At 37.7% G+C, this 21,869-nt stretch overlaps 2 protein-coding genes across 11 annotated transcripts in view; both read right to left on the bottom strand.

The window, feature by feature from the left end:
• Positions 1-21,869, bottom strand: part of TRPA1 (transient receptor potential cation channel subfamily A member 1) — a 387,382-nt gene that overhangs the window by 78,128 nt on the left and 287,385 nt on the right. The gene's annotated exons all lie outside the window — the stretch shown is intronic.
• The window catches only part of EYA1 (EYA transcriptional coactivator and phosphatase 1), an 84,729-nt gene that overhangs the window by 61,377 nt on the left and 1,483 nt on the right, over positions 1-21,869 (bottom strand). For 4 of the 10 annotated variants that reach the window (XM_082233831.1, XM_082233823.1, XM_082233826.1 and 1 more), the window contains exons 2-3: positions 15,974-16,023; positions 14,364-14,491 (exon numbers count right to left, since the gene is read on the bottom strand). In XM_082233831.1, coding sequence (XP_082089957.1) covers positions 14,364-14,491; positions 15,974-16,023 — 178 coding nt within the window. Of the gene's footprint in view, positions 1-12,999; positions 13,063-14,363; positions 14,492-15,973; positions 16,024-19,774; positions 20,173-21,163; positions 21,203-21,305; positions 21,616-21,869 lie in introns of those variants that run through there. The other 6 variants (XM_082233824.1, XM_082233822.1, XM_082233825.1 and 3 more) reach the window with 4 other exon arrangements.

Genomic DNA, 21,869 nt, shown 5'->3' on the forward strand with positions numbered 1-21,869 from the left:
AGTGTTTCCCAAACTTGGATCTCCAGCTGTTTTTGGACTTCAGTTCCCATCATCCTTGATCCCTGGTCCTGATAGTTCGGGATGATAGGAGTTGTAGTCCAAAAACAGCTGGAGACCCACATTTGGGAAACACCGAACGACTACTGGGAATGACACTAGAGGTTTGCACACTAGAGTCTGCAACGATGAAACTGGGTTTTCATACAGTCAGTTCGTCCTAATTTTTTCGTAAGGCCTGATGTGCAAAAGACCACCAAGGCCATCAGGAAGAAAATAGCACTCAGCAGGGCATACACAGCAGCTATGCTGTAAGGGCTTCACCTTCTCAGATTGCTCCATACCCACACATTATATTAAAACATTGCCAAAGTGCAAATAAGCAATTCTGTATTGTAACCTATTGCAGGACAGGTGTAAGAGTTTTGGAGGATCCCCAAAATCTGGCAGTAAAATACACTCCCAAAGGAGCTCCAAGCTTAAAAACAAATAGATATTTTAAATGTGGAAAAGAAGAGTTTTGACATACACCCTCTTTTCTGAAACAAATGCCTCAGAATGCAGTGAATGTGCTTAAAACCACTTCTACCACATTTTAGAAACCACACTATCCAAGTAAGCTGAAACTCTACTCAAGCAATGCTGGAATTCGGTCCAGCCTTGAATACATTTTTCCTGTACTGCCAATTGTTTCTTCTTCCAAAACCATATTTATATTCTGATACTTCTCTGAAGAATTTCCCCCTGCTCTTGGCCCTATGAGTTCCATCCCATCCTTCCTACAGCAGTTAGTATATCACTCATATTTTGTGTGCTGTTGACACACTACTATAGGTCAAAGCTTTGGGAAGAAATAGGTCATGGGCTTTTGGAAGAAAAGTACAAATTCAAACTTCAAAATGCATTAGCCATTTAGCCAATCTTTACAATAAACCCCAAAATTGATTACTGAAAAATTGACCTAATTTTAAATGATAGGTAAATAACATTTAACATATGTTTCTTTTCTAGGTAACATACAGAAGAATGATTTCTCCTATTATATTCCTATAATCTTAATCACCCATTAGATTCACTCATAAAATGCAGAACTATTACAGCTTCTGATAACAAAGTGTGACCTCTATTTTCCACTGGAATACATTTTGCAGAACTGCAGGAAAAGCATGGCCATGATGAGACTGAGATGTGCAGATGTCTTTAGCGTTCCAATGCTCAGGTAAATTACTATACTGAGCATCTATCTATCTATCTATCTATCTATCTATCTATTTATTTATTTATTTATTTATTTATAGCTATACTGCTTAATTACAGTTGTCACAAAGGTTGAAAATTCCCTACCCTGATCCATGGAAAATGCAGGTAGGAGAGATATCGGGCGGGATGAGGAGGTTCCTCCTCTAAATTTATGGAGCATGAAAAGAAGCCGGGCAGGTGGAGATCATCTATTTTACTTTCACTAATCAAGAAGTCCCTGGAGCACGTATGAGTGTAGGTGTACCCATTTAAAGCATATTCTGCCTGCCTGGCACTCAACTCCTAATTCCTGAAAGAAGGCAAAGCTGGGATGCGTTGTTAGGCTACAGCTACCGTCATCCTTGACCATTAACTTTGCTGGGTGGGCTTACGGAAGTGGAATTCATCTTGTGAAAGGTCAGAGATTCTACATCCCTGACATGAAGAATCACAGGATACTATTACTTAAGTAATACTGTTATCTAAGAGAATAATTCCCCATAATCTTTAAGTGAACATTACTATCTTAATAATAATTAAATATTCATACTACAGAAGGCTGGAAAATATAAAGTTAAAGTCACATTACATTTGGTTCTTCAGTAGGGATGGCACTGAAATGCTCAATACAGTGGTACCTCGGGTTAAGTACTTAATTCGTTCCAGAGGTCCATTCTTAACCTGAAACTGTTCTTAACCTGAAGCACCACTTTAGCTAATGGGGCCTCTTGCTGCCGCCGCACCGCTGGAGCTCGATTTCTGTTCTTATCCTGAAGCAAAGTTCTTAACCTGAAGCACTATTTCTGGGTTAGCGGAGTGTGTAACCTGAAGCGTATGAAACCTGAAGCATATGAAACCCGAAGTACCACAGTACCTGGTTTCATAAACTGACTTGTCCAGATTGTAATGCTTGACTGTGTTACAAATTGTATATCATATCCCTGAAAAGTTAACTTAGAATGTTAAAGTATATTGTGCATGCTCAGTTAGCATTCAATAGACCAGGTACCCCAACCCAGCTGTGCTTTGTGGGTGAATTTGTATAGGTTATTTTTAGAGCTAACCTCTCTTGCTGTTCATTGCTGTGAAATTACATGACTGCGTACTCTGCTACTTGGTAACTGCATCTGCAGAAGTCCCCCCCCCCTTCAGTTAGCCATTGACATCTGATGAATCTCACAGGTTGCTGTGAAACACATGGTCAGATTAACCCTTTGATGCACATCTTCTCTACCAATTCAACCAATTATCCTGATTGTTTAATGGAAATATTTTATGCTTGTTTGTTGTGCCCCATCCAGATTCAAAACGCTTTTTGGTCTCAAATGTGTTTGCTTACAGGAGGATCTCTCTGTCATAGATGGTGCTGTGGGGTTGAGTCACACCAGGTTTAACCAAACTATAGTTCTCAGGGGTTGATACAATATTGCACATGTATGAAGTCCTAGTGTTCACGCCCATCAGCAAGAAAAAGGAGTTGTCCAGCCACCGTATGCTCTGAAGTTAAGCATTTACGAACACTGAAGACAACAAGGTGCTTCAGTTTCAAAAGATTGACATGCAAGTTCTGCTACATAAATGATTCTTCAAGGAAAACACATTGGAACACCCCAAATCATTTGCCCATATATATGCACAGAAAATAGTAGATTCAGCTGAAAGGCATAACATGGAGCACATCAGCATTGATTGTTGCAATGCTGAGCAATGCATCTGAGCTAGCAGACTTGTTTTAAATGGAAAATAGCTTGCCAATTCTTTTTAGTGATCTAGCTGCAGTAAAAACCTTCAAAGTAGCTCAAGCTGTGCACATGCTTTCTCTCCATTCATGAGTATGGCCCATGTGCATACATCCATAATTAGGTTTTCAGAAATAACATCTGAACTTGGTTCTTAGCAGATATTAGGACCAAATTAGATGACTAATGGCTATACACATCATTAGCACACCCCCTTAAGGAAAGAAAAAAAAAACTTAAACAGCAGGTGTGTATATTATTTTCATCACAGCAGCTGTGCATGGGGAGATAAGGGTTAACCTTTTCTTCCTGCTGTGAAACAATGGGACACTTGACAATGGGAACTTTCCTTCCTAAGAGCAGCATAGATAGCATTTTTGGCCAAATTGCACTCTACCACACACTGTGGTCCCAATGAAAACTGGGCCCACATGTACCTATTAACTTAAACACACAAGCACACACATAATTGCTAATGACACATCTAGTACCATGTCTCATTTGGCCCTCGGTTATCCAAAAACACTATCAATTAAAATAGATTCTCATGGTTCATGTTGACAAAGAAGCCTGATTATACTTCCTTTTGAAAGAAGGGTAGAGGCTAGTGAGTGGAGCTGGGGGAGTGGGGAAGAGAGAACTGGAAATATGTGAATATAGGAGGAGAAATACACACTTCCTTCTTCCTGCTGTGTACCACTGCATCTGAGGAAAGTGAGCAGAAAAGGAGACCAAGGCTATGGTGCCATGAGAAAGGGTTGCAAGTGTGTCAAATTCTAGATATCTCTTCCTATCCACCTTCCATGAGAAAAACCACCCAGGGCCCCTCCAGATCTCCTTTTTATCACACATCATGATAAGCCATGCTCATGATGCTACTGGGGCAGTTACACCCAACCCTGATTTCAGTACTAACTTCCGACTGGAATCCTTTAACTTTATGTACCACAAATGTTTTTCGTTATTTCTGTCCCACTTTTTTGTGCTATAGCCACTCCGAACAGCAATAATATGATAGCATTGTGAAAGCACCTCAGAAGAAACTAAAGTGGAATAAATTCACCACTATTATTGTGCCAAGAACACATTGAAGAATGCTGTACACCCACAATAAAATAGGAACACCCATGAGATAGCCATTTCAAATGATATTGAGACCAATACCTGCAGTTGACTTATACAGTATATAAGTTGCTGCTTTTTACAAAGTCAGGCCATTGACCTTGTATGGTCTGCAATGACTGGCATAACCTCTCTGGGGGCTTTGACAAGTCTTTTCCAGCCCCTGTCTGGAGATGCCAGTCCTACCACGGTTCTGCATACAAAGTCTGTGCTGTATCACATAATTATATTTCCATCCCCCCAAACCTCTAAAAAATAAACCTTCCCCACCAGCTCAGCAGATAGGTCCCCTTGTAAGAATAGTTTCATTGTTTCTATTCTATCAATTTTTCTATTTTGTATATCTACAAAGTGTAAATAAACATGATGCAAATGTTCATGGAGAAAGGAGGAAGAGAACATCTGAAAAGGAAAGTTATTTGGCAGAAATAATATTTCCCCCCATCATTTCAGAGAGCATTGTACAACAATAGTTATAACATGTACTTGTGAAATGTGTATTGCAGTATTGTTGTATTGCCCTTAACAGCCTACACTTTTTTTTTTGCTGTTCAATGATAAATTAAATTATATGCAATTTCTTTCCACCAGACAATCACCATGACTGATAAGTGGGGTTGAAGAGATGGAGAGAATGAATTTGTGGGATCAGAGGATGGGAGGGAGAAAGAATCCATGAGAGAGAGGAGAGTTTCAGGGAGGGAGGCCGGCTTATTTCTGAAATCAGATTAGATCAGACATAAGCTATTTCCTGATTTTTCACCTATTTTTGAGCCAACCTGACATGATCTGGTGGTGGTGGAAGAAGTCATTCATCTCTATTCAGACACAGCCTTCTAAATGCTGTAAGTCGCTTGCAGATATCCAGGTAACAAGCAACGAACAACAAAAATAATAACGTGTTCTTGCTCAGTATCCTTGTATTTTACTGCAAATGGAAGTGTCATGACTAGCGGTTTTAGATGTTCCTAGTAAAATGGGAGAAATGGGAGTGCCTTATCACCTCATCTGTCTCCTGAGAAATTGTCTATGTGGGACAGGAAGCTACAGATAGAACTGGATAAAGAACAACTGTTTGGTTCAAAATTGGGAAAGGAGTATGACAAGGCTGTATATTGTCTCCCTGCTTATTTAACTTATATGCAGAATTCATCATCCGAAAGGCTGGAATAGATGAATCCCAAGCCAGAATTAAAACTGCAGGAAGAAATATCAACAACCTCAGACATGCAGATGGCACAACTTTGATGGCAGAAAGTGAGGAGGAATTTAAAAACCTTTTAATGAGGGTGAAAGAGGAGAGCACAAAATATGGCCTGAAGCTCAACATCAAAAAAACTAAGATTATGGCTACTGGTCCCATCACCTCCTGGCAAATAGAAGGGGAAGAAATGGAGGCAGTGAGCTCCATGATCACTGCAGATGGTAACAGCAGCCACGAAATTAAAAGACGCCTGCTTCTTGAGAGAAAAGCAATGACAAACCTAGACAGCATCTTAAAAAGCAGAGACATCACCTTGCCGACAAAGGTCCATAAAGTTAAAGCTATGGTTTTCCCAGTAGTGATGTATGGAAGTGAGAGCTGGACTATAAAGAAGGCTGGATCGCTGAAGAATTGATGCTTTTGAATTATGGTATTGGAGGAGGCTCTTGAGAGTCCCATGGACTGCAAGAAAATCAAATTATTATTATTTGTTTGATGCTATATTGTTTTTAATATTCGGTTGGAAGCCGCCCAGAGTGGCTGGGGAAACCCAGCCAGATGGGTGGTGTATAAATAATAAATTATTATTATTATTATCATTATTTTATCCATTCTGAAGGAAATCAGCCCTGAGTGCTCACTGGAAGGACAGATCGTGAAGCTGAGGCTCCAATACTTTGGCCACCTCATGAGAAGAGAAGACTCCCTGGAAAAGACCCTGATGTTGGGAAAGATTGAGGGCACAAGGAGAAGGGGACTACAGAGGACGAGATGGTTGGACAGTGTTCTCGAAGCTACCAACATGAGTTTGACCAAACTGCGGGAGGCCGTGGAAGACAGGTATGCCTGGCGTACTCTGGTCCATGGGGTCACGAAGAGTCGGACATGACTAAACCACTAAACAACAACAACAACAACAACAACAACAACAGTAGTAAGATGAAACACACATAGGCTGCAAGCAGCTCTTGGCTGTTTTCTGTACAGCCTGCCAAGTTCCCGGGGAGCCCCATTAACTCCCTCCAGCTCATCGAGCAGCAACTGGATGGCTAAGAAAAACAATCACTCTCCATACTGCTAATAAGCATTAGGATGGTGATTTAAGCTGCTTGATTGTAATAAAACCTCAAAGCAGTTTACAAAACAAAACACTTAAAATATCAACAAAAAGACAGTTAAAAACAGGTATTAAAAAATTCAAACACTGATTATAATCAACAATCAGCTAAAAACAGATTAAAACATAAGTATCTTCTGCGTGTCTAGATTAGCTTGCCCAAACAAAAAGGTTTTAAGCAGGCACCTGCCATATGTCTACAGGCAGGGAGTTCCTCTATACAGGCAGGAAACCACACTAAAAAATGATTTCTTACAATTGAAGAACAAGCATTATATGGCACCTGTAACAGTGCTAGTCCCACAGACTGGAGTGGGTGAGTGGGAATATATAAAGGAGATCCCAGTGATCAAAAGATTACTGTCCCCATGCTACTAATGCAAAATTGCAGGGTAGTGTACCTCCTTCCAGAAATCCCAGAACTATCCATGCCACTGTTTTCATTTTGCTTTTGCCATTGCAGACAGTGATCTTGGCTGCATCAGGATCATTAGAAGGCTTTAAAGCCTCTACTCCCCAGTGATCCAACTAAATATGCCAACTAAATATGTTTTGTTTCATCAGCCATTTACTATAAGTTCTTGTTCAGAAAATATATGAGTAACTTACTGAACAACTTGATTTAAGTAAATTGTTAAATAATTCATTTTGTTTATTTAAAGATGTCATTCTATACCTGCTTACCCGGGAGTAATCCATATTGGATTCAATAGGACTTACTTCTGAGTGGCATGTATAGGATTTCATAGTAACCCCTCTTGTTTTAAATCAGTGCAACTTGAAGGCTAGTGAGTACTGATGAGATGTTCCTAATGCTAGCTCTCAGTTGGAAATAATTTAAGATAAAGCAAGACCCCTGCCTTCACTATACATAACAGCTCCACATGGATTGCTGGTGAAAATGCTTAGGTGTCTGATGGAGGCTGCATGCATCATCCATTAGTATGACATGACAAGGTTACTCAAAATAAATGAGTTAAGATTTCTAAATGCATATCAACCCAAACACTTATTATGTAGTACTATGTCTAACCACAACGGGACCACTCAGCATGAAAGGCTTGTGGATTACAAACATAGCCTATGATGATCCCATTCTTCCTACAGCTTTATACAAGCACAAGTGGGTTTTTTTGCTGCTTCAGAATACATTGCTGCATTACTCCCTTATTATTCTCATTACAGTAATGCTGAACTAACAGTGGCTGACGCAGCAGTAAATTGGCCCACAGACCACTGAAGTACTACAATATCTGACAGCACAAATACATTGTAGTCCTATGCACAATGAACAGTTTATGCAGATTACTACTAAAAGAAATACAATTGCAGACCTAAATCTCATATTTATTGTCTATATTCAATTTTCCAAATAGATTTACTATTGATGATATTCACTGAAAATAAACTTCATGAACAGCTACGTTAGTTGGCTGTATCAAAAATAGCAAGAAATTTTTTTGGTACTATTAAGCCTAATGAATTCAGATACAATGAAAAGGATTCTGACCCGCATACATTTAGCCACAATAAAATTGTTGGGCTGGTATCCAACATTAGTCATACTCAGTGGGCCAGTTATTGATTTACTGAGTCTACTCTGAGTATGACTAACACTGGACACCACCCTTAGTCTTTTGCTGTTGTTTTACTAAAAATAAATACATTAATTGTTAAATTTGTTTGACTTATTGAAGTTTAAGCAAAAATACATTGAAAAACTGGAAGATGTTTTTGTCACCCATCAAAATTAAGCATCTTCCTTTTGCAATGCCCTGTTGCATTCTCCCTGTTGCATGCAGTGACAGTACGTCAGAGCAGGCTCAGCCTCCGAACAGCACAAAGTATCCCTAAATTTCATCTGAAATTTCTTCCTGTCCATGAATACTCCATAATTTTCCATTCCTTCTTATACTGTAAGGTTTGATAATGGACAACTTCGCACTAGAATGTATTAAAATAATAATAATACTGAGCCAGAATGTGTGTGTATGTGATATTCAGTGAACATATTATTTTTCTTGGACATTCATAGCACTCTTAATTTATTTATTAGAATTTTCAATTACCTCATTCAAATGCCCCATGTTAGATAACACTTTAAAGGTCCACATAAAACCATTGCAATAAGCATCTATTAAAGTATGTGGGTGAAATTCAACAGAGCAATGAAGAAATTGTTCTGTCATTTCTGCTTGCTTGATGAAATGACTCCCCCTCTGTCCCTTGTACCTTGGTCGAGGTGGGGAAGTCTTCTGACTCTCAGAGTGGATTTTTTTTTGGGGGGGTGAGTCGTAGGGGGGAAGGACAGAAAGCCCCTTTACACTAGCAGGGGTCCTCAAGCTGGCTTCTACTAGTGGAACAGGGTAGCTGAATCCAGCCTTATATTTTATTATTATTCTATTTTCAATATTTATAGCCCATTCAGATGTGAGAATGGACCAAGTTATAGGGACAGATAGGACCTTTAGTAGGCGCTGCCTTTCTTCCTCTCTAGGACCTGGCAAGGACCCTTATTGATCAACACTGGATTTGTGAGGTGACAGCACCTTCCTCACCATCCCATTGTGATTTGAAAATGAGGGTTCTGATATTTGAACATACAGCATCTCCTGTTAAATTGCTGCACATGTTACTAGGAGTGGAGCAAGAGATTCAAAATCTTGTTCTAGCCTTTCCATAATGACAGTGCTGTGATTGCATGCAAATGTGTCTGTATGCTCATCTGCGTAAAATATTATTTATGTAGACTGTGGGCTCCAAAAGAAGAGTAAGTTTTGAAGTCAGAGCCCAAGCTGAAAATGCTTGAGTAACTTTGCCATAAAGGTTTGTATGCTCGTTGTTTATATCTGCACACACTCTGAGAATGCAGAAATTAATTCTGCAAATTAAGAATTTAAGGGTTCTTAAACTATTTGTCTAACCAATTTTCAAGGGGTGCGGTATCAAGAATTTTGGTATCAATGAAGAGTGGCAACACATATAACTTTTCCTTGATCCATTCTGAGAAAAAAATGTATCTCTTCCTAAAATGCCTTAGGTTTTAAAGGTGGTAACAATTCTGATCCCCCCATTTATATCTCTGTATCTTTTCCAGATATTATATAGCAACAGGTATTCTTTTTTATGAATTCCTGTATAAAATGTCATGACAGTGTAAAAATACAATAAAATAGATGCACCTTCACAAGCAATGCTTTCAAAGAACAAGATATTGCTATATGATTTAACTATGGACAGTTTGTGCAAACACTGCACTGGATTGCTCTTTCAATTAGAAAAAGGGGGAAGAAAGATGTATCATACACATGTTTAATAAGCTGTTTTATTGTTTTTAAAACAATATTACAAAAAGCCTAATTCCTGCAATAAAAACAAATGCTATCCTTCTTCTTTCCTTAAGATACACAGTAGAATCCAACACCTTGCACCTTCAGTCCAATAAATGAAACATAAAACTTGAGATATGTCTTGCCTATAAAATGACTCATTCAGAAAATGCAAACCATATTCCTTTCAGATCTAAAGAACAACTTTCCCACATGTATTGCCAGAGTTTGCTGCAAAAATGGCTTTTAGGTCAGCTGTCCCAATGTGGGATGTGAAAAGATATAAAGATCAAATGTACTTGTTCCAAGCACATATTGCATCAGAGGCCACCCCAAAAAGTCCCTGACTTCCATAAAAAGTGTTCTGGGTATCAAACTGATTCAATAGGCAGGTAAACTCAGAAGCCGCAACTTAGAATGCATAGAAACTGCCCCCATAGCTCTTGGATTTCACCCACTGCATTTATTGCCAAGGTGTTAGTATTCTACCACCTAAAATGCATTAATTCTTATAAAGCACCCACCTACACACAGCCACTCCCCAAAAGATCTGCTGGCATCAGAATAATATATTGTGTGTGTTACGTTCTAAAGTTTAATGGGTTATCAAGTCCAAACTGCCTGCCCTACAGTAGGATCCCTTTCACAAAATGGATTCATCTTGCGAGCTGTACCTATTGCTCAAGGGGATATGGGGCTAAGGAGTACAGTGTACCTTTCCTGTAAAAGGTATCAATTTCCAATACAACATTGCACAATATTTCTCACAATAACACTACATAAGCGGGCATACAATAAAAGAAGTAATTGCAATGAAGCAGTACACACATAAATCTAAATCACATACGTAACACATTCCATAACAGCACATACAACAGCCACATACAGTTATCCATTTTCTATTAAAACAAGCCGAACAGAACTTTTAATATCAGCTAGTCTACCACAGTATGAAAACCAACTGACAACTTTAGCACAGTATATATATATATGCAGATAAAGAGATATATATTCTGTAGCAGGTGTAGCAGGTATAGCAGACTAGGTGCACTGCATACATTATGGACTACAAGACCCATCATTCAGTGAGGTTGTTCTTCCTAATTGTGTTTCATAGAATTATAGAATCGCAGAGTTGGAAGGGACCACGAAGGTCATCTAGCCAGCGCAACCCCCTGCAATGACGGAATCTCAACTAAAGCATCCATAACAGATGGCCATCCAACCTCTGCTTAAACATCACATTTGCTTAAGTCACATTTCAAATTTCAAGTCAACCAATCTGCATTACCCGTTTTGTTTCCATGCATCTGCACCCTCCGAACTCCTATTCATGAAACTCTTGTCTATGCATATGCAACTCCTGTCTCAAATGTACACACCTCAGCTTAACTGTGAAGTAAGTGTAGCATACATTTTTTTGATCAGATAGAAGCTGGTAAGGGCTGATGGGCATTGTATTGAGTGTACTATGTATTGTACATGTACATGTATTGAGTGTACTATGTTTGCTAGCCGTGGTCTAGAAAGCAATTGAGGAAATGGTTCTCCTTTCTTATTCTGAGAATCATGGCTACTTACATCCTAAAATAGCACCTCATGCCATTAGCAGTTTGATTTAAACTCAAATTTGCTTATTCCCTTCACTATTCACATCTTGCACTAGGTAGTCCTATATTGATAGACTGTTGCCAGAATGCCCACTATCCGGTTGAACAATCAAGGCTTTTTGTGCCAATCATGACATCCATCTTGTGTTGGTAAATTCTGTTCACATTCATTATCCACAAAAGTTATTTCTTGGGAAGCACTTATGCAGTTCCACCAACTATCAATTATTATTTTCCCCCGTATCAGGTATAAGCTACTGTTTTCCAACTTGGCTCAGAGCAAGGCTTGAGAGAGATGAAAACTAAAATTTCATATATTCCTAAAATGAATTTATGGCCCATTAGCTGTGGCATACAACTATTTCTATAACTGATTTATTGCAAGAATGGCTAAGTCTCCGTTAAACAACTAAATGAATAAACTTCAGTTGCAACTATACTTAATGCTTAATGCTGAAGTAAATACTTTTACATCCTGATATTTCTGCAGAAATATGTTGAGGATCATGTTAAGAAAGTAACATTTTCCACATACTGCAACAAGGAGTTTCTATAATTTAGTTCATTCTTGAACTAATGCTGCAGGAATCAGCACTAAACTTTGATTATACCAGACCACTGGCACCCATCTACATCCCAATTTCTTGCCGTAAAAGGTTAACCACTAAGTGTGAAGTGAAAAATATTAGCTACTAACAGATAGATATCTATCAACCACATCCTCCTGCAGCACATTTGAAAGGAATTAAAGAATATGGGGTTTGGACAGAGCTGTTTTATTTAGTACATTTAAAAAAAAAAAAAATCAGTGAAAGCAGCTTGACCTGTCTATAATGACATAAAACTTAACTTTACTTCAGAATTAATTTAAAACACATACTGTAACAGGATTAAGATTGCCATAGGAGTGACATCAGAGTTCACATTAGAATCTGATCCATTCTATCATCAGATGTTGACCACCTGACTATTCAGTGACATCTTTCTATCTCACATGCAGCAAATAAGCAGATTACACATTATGTACACTGCAATTTCAAGGGAAGCACGTGGAACCCAAACACTAACAGCATCTCCATCAATCCTATGATTTTTCAAAATACTTTTATTTAAAGTAAGATTTCCTTTTAATAGTTTATACTCTCTTGCCTGTCTCCAAGTTACTATTACTATCCAACTGTCTATCCAAGACCATCATTATTCTCTACCCCCAACAGATAAACAAAAGGAAAACAAGTAGGGACAAGGGTAAGTAATACATCCCAACACACAAAACATCAAATTCATTTTAAGGAGATAAAACAGCTCTCGGTGTATTCCTTAGTTACTATATAAGTAATTTTGAAGCAAAGTCCTATCCCGCCTCACAGCAACCAATTTAAAAGTTGGCTTTTGTGCTAACATTTTGCTTGAAAACTAATATTTATACCCTAACCCTATGCATGCCAAATTGGAAGCTGTAGTGTTCAAGGGAGTTTACCTATGGAAATCATATAAAGGGTTATGACTTTGCTTATTTATCAATGAGGGCAAACCACAGCATTTCCAGTTTTGATTAGATACAATCAGTCAGAACCTTTTAATATTTTGCAAACCTTAAAACGCATGCTAATAACTGTGCATTCACCGTTACTACACAAACCTGCAGTGGTCTGTGTATTAGTATTTAACAACCAGTCTGCAGTGCTGAGCAGAGTCATGTCACCTAAAGGAAAATTGCAAAGAAAATGAAAAAGCTAGTACCTTTTCCACACATGTCCCAAAAGAATACGTACAAAAATGTACAGAAGTTTTCCATTTCTTTTTAAAATTGCTAACTAATTAATTAAAGGGCAGTGCTTCAGGCAGTGTTCCTGCAGTCTACAATCTCTAAAATATAACCTTGATTCAACATCCAGACTAATTTTTGTACTCCTTTTTATTTTTCCTCATTTCCTCATGCACCCACTATCCCCTGCTTTGGGGGATACCTTGCCTGATAAAGACTTCTGGGGAAATCACAATTTCATAACATATTGGTTGGTCCTATTAAAGGAGTTCTTTTTCTCCTTACCAGTATACCACTTTTCTCTTTACTTGGAGCCATCACATTAAAACTTAACTTCGATGTGTTTATCAACAGGAAAAGTTTTCTGGATTTTGTTAAGATAAAACAGTATGCTTACATTCCAATTTTAAAATCAGAAGTCAGTGGTGTATGTGCACACAAAAAAAGATAAACAGCACAGTCCTCTGCATGTCTGGAATCAAGTCTCTGTGTTTAAAGATCTTTATTCACAGGTAAGTATGCTATGACTACATCCTCAATCAGATGTCTTTATCCAAAAGGCAGTGGTCAGTCATTAATATTGACTAAGGTTGCCATCCTAAAGATACAAATTTGCATTATTTTAATTTAGGGAAAGGGGACAAAAATGGTCTATTTGACAAAATACAATGCAGCTCCATTAGATTTAGAGGGAATGGAGGCTAAAAGTATAATCTGATAACCCAAATAGTCTTCATTTAGAACTCAGACCAAAAAAAATGTTTTGGGTAAAGGGCATGGGAATGGTGGGTAAATGGATAATTCATTTGATAGATGTTTCTCATCACTGTCATTGCTATAGTCAAACTTCAGTAATTGCCCATGAATAACCACTGGAATGTTATCTAGTTATACAGTATTTCATATCTAATAGAAAGGTAAGGCCTGGCAATCTGAGGTGGTAAACTAGTGTGTAAAGGCTCTACCATTTCAGTTTCAAGATGGGAGCTCCTCCATCCAAAATAATAGTAAAATCCACCAGATAGAAAGCTAGCTGACAGGAAGCTGAAGGATACTTTCCCTGACATGCTGCTTTGTCTATGTGCAGAAGACTGTTGTTGTATGAAGGAGTGTTCTGTCATGAAAGCCCCCACCTTTAGTCCGAAGTGGCATAGTCCAGACACACATTTACCATCTCAGTGAAAACTGAGGTCTAAAGTAAACCCATGATATCACAAAAACCCCCACCAACAACTCACCTTCTGTGCCATTGGGTGTCATGGAATTATTATTTATGTGAGAATTATCAAGTTTTGGACCATTGGGAGATTCACTACTACCACTTAGTCGACTATGAGGGCTGGCTAGATCCTGCATTTCCATAGACCTAAAAAAAAAGTGAGTAGAAAAATTGACTCCTGCTTTCAGATCTGACTGTAGAAGTACAACCCATGCCCTACCATTGATTTTACTATTTCATATACATTATTACTTCCTTAGTTTGCCTTACATTTTTGAGTCATTTCATACACTCATTTCATAATGGCTCTGTATAATACACAATCCTTAACAGATTTAAAATACATTTATACCTGCCTGTCTAAACATTTTTATAAAGCACAAAATTAGAGACAAAAATTAAAATGCATTGAAAAGTACATCCCAAGTGCAATACAGTCACACTGTTCGCTTGCATATAATTTACCACCCAATTACGATTTAATGGGCCTCCAAACCAAATAAAACACTTGAAGCAATAGTTGAACCTACGCTCAACTGACAAGGAATGAGATATTCCTGATGTATGTGTTTACTCTGGCAAACTACTTAATTGTTCTTCTGTTTCCGTTGAAACAAATGCAGCATTAAAACATTATTATGTCTGCTCTCTTGTTTGCTTTGTGGATTACATAAAGCGTGCCCAATTGAAAAGGGATAAGGCCAATATACAGTGAATCCATAAAGGCATTAGTATGCCTTAGCACTTTGCAGTACTTGAACTGTCACTTAAAGTGAAACAAGAACAGAATCAGTGCAAATTGTCAATATTTTATAGAATATATTGCCTCTCTTGTATCTTAACTGTGCTTACGATTCCTGATCATAATAGCTTTTATAATACTCAACTTCCATTAGATTTATACTGAATAGAAGATCTGCATACTATAGTCAAGGGGCAATGTTCAAATCATGTACTCTAGAATAAGGGCCCTTCGGCATGAGGAAAGTTTTGGAACACTTGATTCATTTCTATGTAATGAAGTATCAGTTTGCATTAAGCCCAAAGTTTACAATATGCTAACAAATTTTGCTTTCATAATATTTTTGGATTAAATATTATCAGGAAAAGTTTGCACAGTATACTTGAAGTCCACCAAATCAGTTTAACTTTGGTTGCAAAGCTGTGCACCTCCTTAAGAGTAAACCCCACTCAACTCAGTGGAATTTACTACCAAGGAAGCGTGCACAGAATTCCATTGCACATTTTCTAACATAAATATGTATTTTACTTTCCACATTTATATTGCTTTCACACTACAAATTTTCTCACTAATAATGCTCCATTTAAAAATTACCAGTTGGAGTCCTTTTAAATGCTAGACTGCTTGGTGTTACTTTCATGACCAAATCCAAACAATTTTAAAATACACAGAAGTGTATAAATGAATTATAAAACATTTTAGTGCTGAGCAGAACCTTTATTTAAAAGTGCATATTTAAATTACTTCTCAAAGCAGTGAAACAATATTCTCCAGTTTAAAATTAACAACAATCAAATATCATTCATATGTCTTTCACGTGGAGTAAAATAACTTCATTCTAAGTAGTTTTTCCCCCTACAGAAAGGCCACTTTGATCTTATCCTTACCTGCAAATGGATGAAACAGCAACATCTGAACTGGTTTGGGATTTTTGCACCTGCAAACCAGGGACACAAATAGAAGCCTCTGTTATTCTACGTTCATGTCAGGTCTTAATCTAACTAAACAAAGAAATCTTCCTGAGGATGGTAATGCTGTCTTTTAACCAAAAGAGAAGGAGGGGGTTACTGCTGCAGTGAAAGACATATTGTCTTTAAATTGAAGCCTCAACTGTTGTTTCCTCCAGCAGGTCTATCCCCCCCTCCCTTGCCATGTCATGGGGAAGGCAGCCAAATGACGGGATAGTGATTCATCACTGGCCTATGACAGCTGCACACTGGATTTCCCCTCCCCCAATCAACATGCAAAGCAGTCTTGCTAAGGTAGTTTAGGAAGAGGTGCCTGGGTAAGGTAGCTATTAACAGAGAAAATATATCTAGCAAAGGGAAGAAGCTCCCTAATGCTTTCCCCCCAGCATCCTCTGAAGATCTTTCAGTTTTTGTTATCACTGGCTGAAACACATCACCCTCCCACTCCTTTAACTCTTGACAGTCTCTTATCCTTATCATGTTAGTTTTCATCCCTCCCTCTTCCTTCCACTCTGTCAGTTAAGTTTGCAAGTCCAGTTTCCAGCCAACTTTGAAGACTGCAAACCAACGCTGAAGGATTTAAAGTCAAATGAAATGCTATGCTCCTATAATTTGACTGAAAGTTCCCGAATGTTTATGTTTATCTAGGCCAGAAATTCCCCTTCCTCTTATCTGCACCTCTCCCTACAATCAAGTTAAACTAAAAAAGAAGAGCATACACTTCAGAATGAATGAATACGAGCAGTACGCAAAAATGTATTTCTAAAATGAACTCCGTGGTCATGAATTGCTCTTTTGCATTCTCTGTGAATGTACACTCTTTGGACTAGGGTGGGCGAGAGATTCAGTAATGTTTGAAATCTAGACCCTCACTGGTTTAGTGCAGTGCTGTTGTATGTTATTAAAAATGTGTAAGGTTGTGTTTAAATGAATAGCCTTTGATACCAGTTTCCACACACATACACACACACGCCAAAAAAGCCACTAACAACTGCCAGCAGGTGATAAAGCCCAGGTGAAGACTGGCTGCTGGCTTGAAAGCACAAACAAAACTTCCCCAGCAAGGATATACATTGTCTAAATGTCTGAATTCAGAATTCCACCCAACCTGAACTGACATCTCTTACATGATCACAGAACAAAGACAAGCAAGATGAGGCATTTTAAGTGCCATAAAAGTCATCCAGGAAAATCTCACTTGTGTGCCTCTAGTTTTTGTTATTTTTAATCACAGACAGAATTACTACTTTAGCAGGAGTACACCACTCGTATAAGCAGCCAGACAACATATAATGTTACACACAATAGCAAAAAGCATGTACTAACACAGATAGGAAAACTGTAACTCTCCCCCCACCAAAGGTATTTAAAATGCTGCATAGTGTGCTTTTTAATAGACCATAGCAAACCAAATCAAACTGGAGTATGAAATGTGTATTTGCAACAGCTAAGGCATTTTTTAAAAAGGAAAATACAAAGGACCCAAGTGTAAGATGGAAACTTTTTACTCTTAACCCTAGACACTGCGGTGGAATGGCTTCAGGATATGTTCTCTCCTTGTACTTCTGTACACCTTTAATAAATTATAGGAGGGAACGATGCATACTTTACAGTTATCTCTTATTAACAATATGGAGGGCCATTTAAATACAATAATTTTAATTGAACTTCTAGTAATATGTATTAATGTTTTGTATATTATTTTGCTGATGTTTTAGAATATACCGTAATTTGTCAGTTACAGACAACAAAAATTGTTCTGAAAATATTCTATTACCTCTGTCTTTAAATAACTACTAGTGTGTGTGTGTATATATATATATATATATATATATATATATATATATATATATATATCATATGCTGCAGATATTAGCATATCTTTTTAAGATTCTATAAGCTGTGAGAGTTCATATCCAAGACCTTCATTTTCATTCGTCATACTTCAGTTACAGTCCTTTTCCTATTAAGGATTATTTAAACCATGTGTTGTGTGTTATGGTATTTAAAAATGATTCTTTAATCAAAATAACTTTAAAACTACTAATCCTTACTTAGATTGGTCAAGTGAATCCACATAGTGGTACAGGAAAAATAAATCTACTCTCAAGAATGCAAATGCAGACAACAATTAGACACAGATGTTGGTGAAATTAGTTACAATTTACAAAATGCTACACTTTACATGCTTTCGGTTTTTTATGCAGGATGCGAAATTACAGTGCAGTGAGTAACTGCACTTAGGATGCCTAGTTTTTGGAAAGCAACATATGTATGAATAGCATTTCACCGTTACTGCTACTTTAATATGTCTGCATCTACTGTCATCTAATACGCCTTACCAACAAAGTATATGGTCTTCTATGGCTCATTAATTATTACACAAGTAGGAAGATTACAGCAATAATTAAAATCTACTCAAGAAAGAATACTTTAAAAATGGGAGGGAGAATTGCTACAATGAGCAAATGTCATGCACAGGGAAATCAGGCCAACAATATTTTAAATAAAACTTTCTGCTCCTTACGAAAAATCACATGATTACTACTTAGGAAGTGGCTTTAAAAGGCTAAAAAATGTTTGATTAACATTGCCTCTTAGTATTTCTAAAATGAAAAAGAAAGGATTGCGATGGCAAAGCTACTAGCATCTTAAATAACACCAAAATGACACTTAAGTATCTTAAAGCAGTAACGTCTAATTCTGATTAGTTAATGAGATCTTTTAATTTTGGGTTTTTTCTAATTAAATTTATAATTCTTCACAGATGTAGGTTTTGTTGATGTTCAATTTGTCGCTCTCATTTTGTTAAACCTCACATAGTACTCCACCAATCTACTGAATAGCCACATTAAATCTGTTAATACCATGCTCTTCAACCCCAGAAATTATTTCCAGAAGGCAAACTTGCTTTGAGAGATCATCAAACAAGACTTAAGGTACACATTTTATCACATTTTCCCTACCACAGAGCTCAAGATGCAGGAGAAAATTCATGACTTTTGCACTGTTTATTATACTTTGGTAAATTACAAATCAAAAGCATCTGACAGAAAATCATGTATGAAGCCAAAAAGTTAATAATGTTCTGTGAAAAGTAAACTGTAAATGGGAAGGGATTCTAAATCTCAGCACCATAGAACAAATAAAATGTAGGTACTTGTCTAAATTATTGGTTTTCCAGACTTTTTTTCACTTGCTAAAAGCAATTCTTATAAAATGACTATAATTTAGAACATTTCTTCCAGCTGAAAGAAAAAAATCAAAGTAAAAAATGCTATGCTTATTCAAACAAATATAGCTCACATGTGAGTTAGTAACTTACTTTCAACCACAGTTGTGATCTAAACCAGAAATCGTAAAGACAATGGGAACTTTCTAATCATATTTTTTTATATCTGAAACTGCATTTCCCCCCGCAAAGTTAACATCTTCAACATAACATTAGCTACCTCCAAATGCTAAAGTATTTAAATGCACTTTTTAAAACCATGTGCTTTAAAAATGTAACCATATTATTAAAACTAGATTAAATTAGTGCATCAATCCCCCAAACAGATTATAATGATAATCTCCCTAAATACATCTGAAATTTTGACATATCACTGAAATTTAAAAACAGAAGACATATGTCACTGTGACAATGCTTCTGAAACAGCATAAATGTAACTTTGAAGTTGCAATCTTAAAGTCTCTTATTTTGTACACAATGGTACTTACTTCCAAGTAAACATGCCCAGCATTGCATTGTATGTTGCACTTTGTGTAACAACTTTTTAGTTACTATTAAACATTCAACAAAACCCCACTCATTTGGATCTGTGTTAACCCCCGCTGCGACCACCACAATTGAAACAATGGCTTGCTTTTTTAAAAAAAATCTGTCACTGTGCTGGGTTTTCAGCTTCCTAAAGCTAAAGATAGGTCATTAAGCAACAAAGCTGAACCTCAGGTAATGCCAAAATTCCATTAATATGTGTTTCATACACACGCAGCGTCATGCATTTATGAAATCCATAATTCTCTTGAGGCTAGTAGAAAGAAACCTCCAAGAAACCTTAAAATGCAGATTCCAGAAAGTATGCATGAAGGGGAGGGGGAAGAGAGACAAAAAAACAAAACAAAACAAAACAGTCACACACACACACACCCCATTCTGATGATCTAAAAAAAATTATCCTAAAGCTGACCATCTGGACTTTCCTTTCATTAAAAGATAAACTTACATTTATTATCGGCTTTAAAAGTGACTTCTGCACTCACCCTCCCCATTAAAGTGCACCTAAAATTTGGGCTTGAGGGTAATTTTATATAATTTGATGTCTGGTTGTTGTTTTGGGGGTTTTTTAAAGAATATTTTGACGTTCATAAAACAGCTTCAAGAAAAACATTCTTATAAATTTCGTGAGTAAGGAGATTCATAAACATGATGTAAAGTATGCTTGGGCTTTAAAGAGGTCGTTTCCTAATTCGAAGTGTTGAGTTTCCAGCAGTACCTAACGTCATATATAATATTGTCAGGGAGCTGTTTATTTTGCCATTTTGATAAAGCCCTCCTTTAAGGTTCAGCAGAGCTTTGCCAGCATTTAAACATATTAAGCAGGATTTCCTGCTTCGGCAAGAGCTGTCAGTCTCTGCCATATGTCCCCCTTTCTCTGTTCTTCTGAATTCTTGTGCCTTTTAGCCAGGTCTATAAAAATTCATGGAATATATATATATATATGGAATATATATATATATATATATATATATATATATATATGGAATATATATGTGTGTGTGTTCTTTATTTTCAGTGACCCTCGAACACTTTAGAAAACCCAAATACAAGGCACAAAACGCAAGTTGAACAGAAATAAAGAGCTGAGAGCCACGTAGCATCTGATTTGTGGGGAGGCTACGAAGCGAACCGGGAAACACAATTAACTGCAAAAAGTGACGTATATTAGATATTAATTGGAGGTGGGAGTTGGGGGGGGGAGATAGAGATAGAGAGAGAGAGAGAGAGAGAAAGAAAGAAAGAAAGAAAGAAAGAAAGAAAGAAAGAAAGAGAAACGTGCAGGAGATCCAGGCGTGGAAGATTACTGAGATTCTTGGAAAAGTACAAACTTGTTTTGCAAACAGGCCACGGACGAAGGTGCTTTTCGTCTGAAAGCAAAAACAAAAAAAGTGTCCTCTCTCCCTGTTTTGCAAGATGGGGCAGCTGTTGTCAAATCCATGCAGTTTTTGAAACAGCCGGGTTCGTACTTACAGTGAACGGCTTTGCTGCATCCACCAAGTATTATGGGCTGCCTTCACGCTGGCGCTTAACTTAGAGCCCAACCAACCGTTGCTCACATAGTTTTGTTTTGGTTGGGTTTTTTAAATTCCTGGGTGAAAAGCTCTCTCTCTCTCTCTAACTTGCCCTGGTTTGGGCTTAAAAAAAAAAAAAGTTTTTACTTTTTATTTTATTTTTTAAGTTCCCCCTCGACCAGAAGCGCAGCTCAGTCTGGAGGGGAAAAATCCGAGCTGAGAGCAGAGGGTGGCTGAGGAGCGAGCGAGAGACTGACTGGACTGACTTGACTTCTGTTGCTGTTGCTGCCGCCGCGGGCTGTGCCTGCCAAGCGAGAGTGTGTGTGTGTGTGTGTGTGTGTGGGAGAGAGAGAGAGAGAGGTGGGGTGGCTGTGGGGAGCGGAGCTGAGGGAGGGCGCTGTGTCTTCGGCGAAGAAATTGAAAACAGCCACCGAGGGCTTTCCCAGGAAGGCTTAAAGTCGGAAGTGGCACCGAGGGGCCCGTCTCCGGCAGCGGCAGCACCCAGCTCTGAGGAGGACGCCGC

The sequence above is a fragment of the Podarcis vaucheri genome (assembly GCF_965113315.1).
Source record: "Podarcis vaucheri genome assembly, chromosome: 8".
Lineage (NCBI taxonomy): Eukaryota > Metazoa > Chordata > Lepidosauria > Squamata > Lacertidae > Podarcis > Podarcis vaucheri.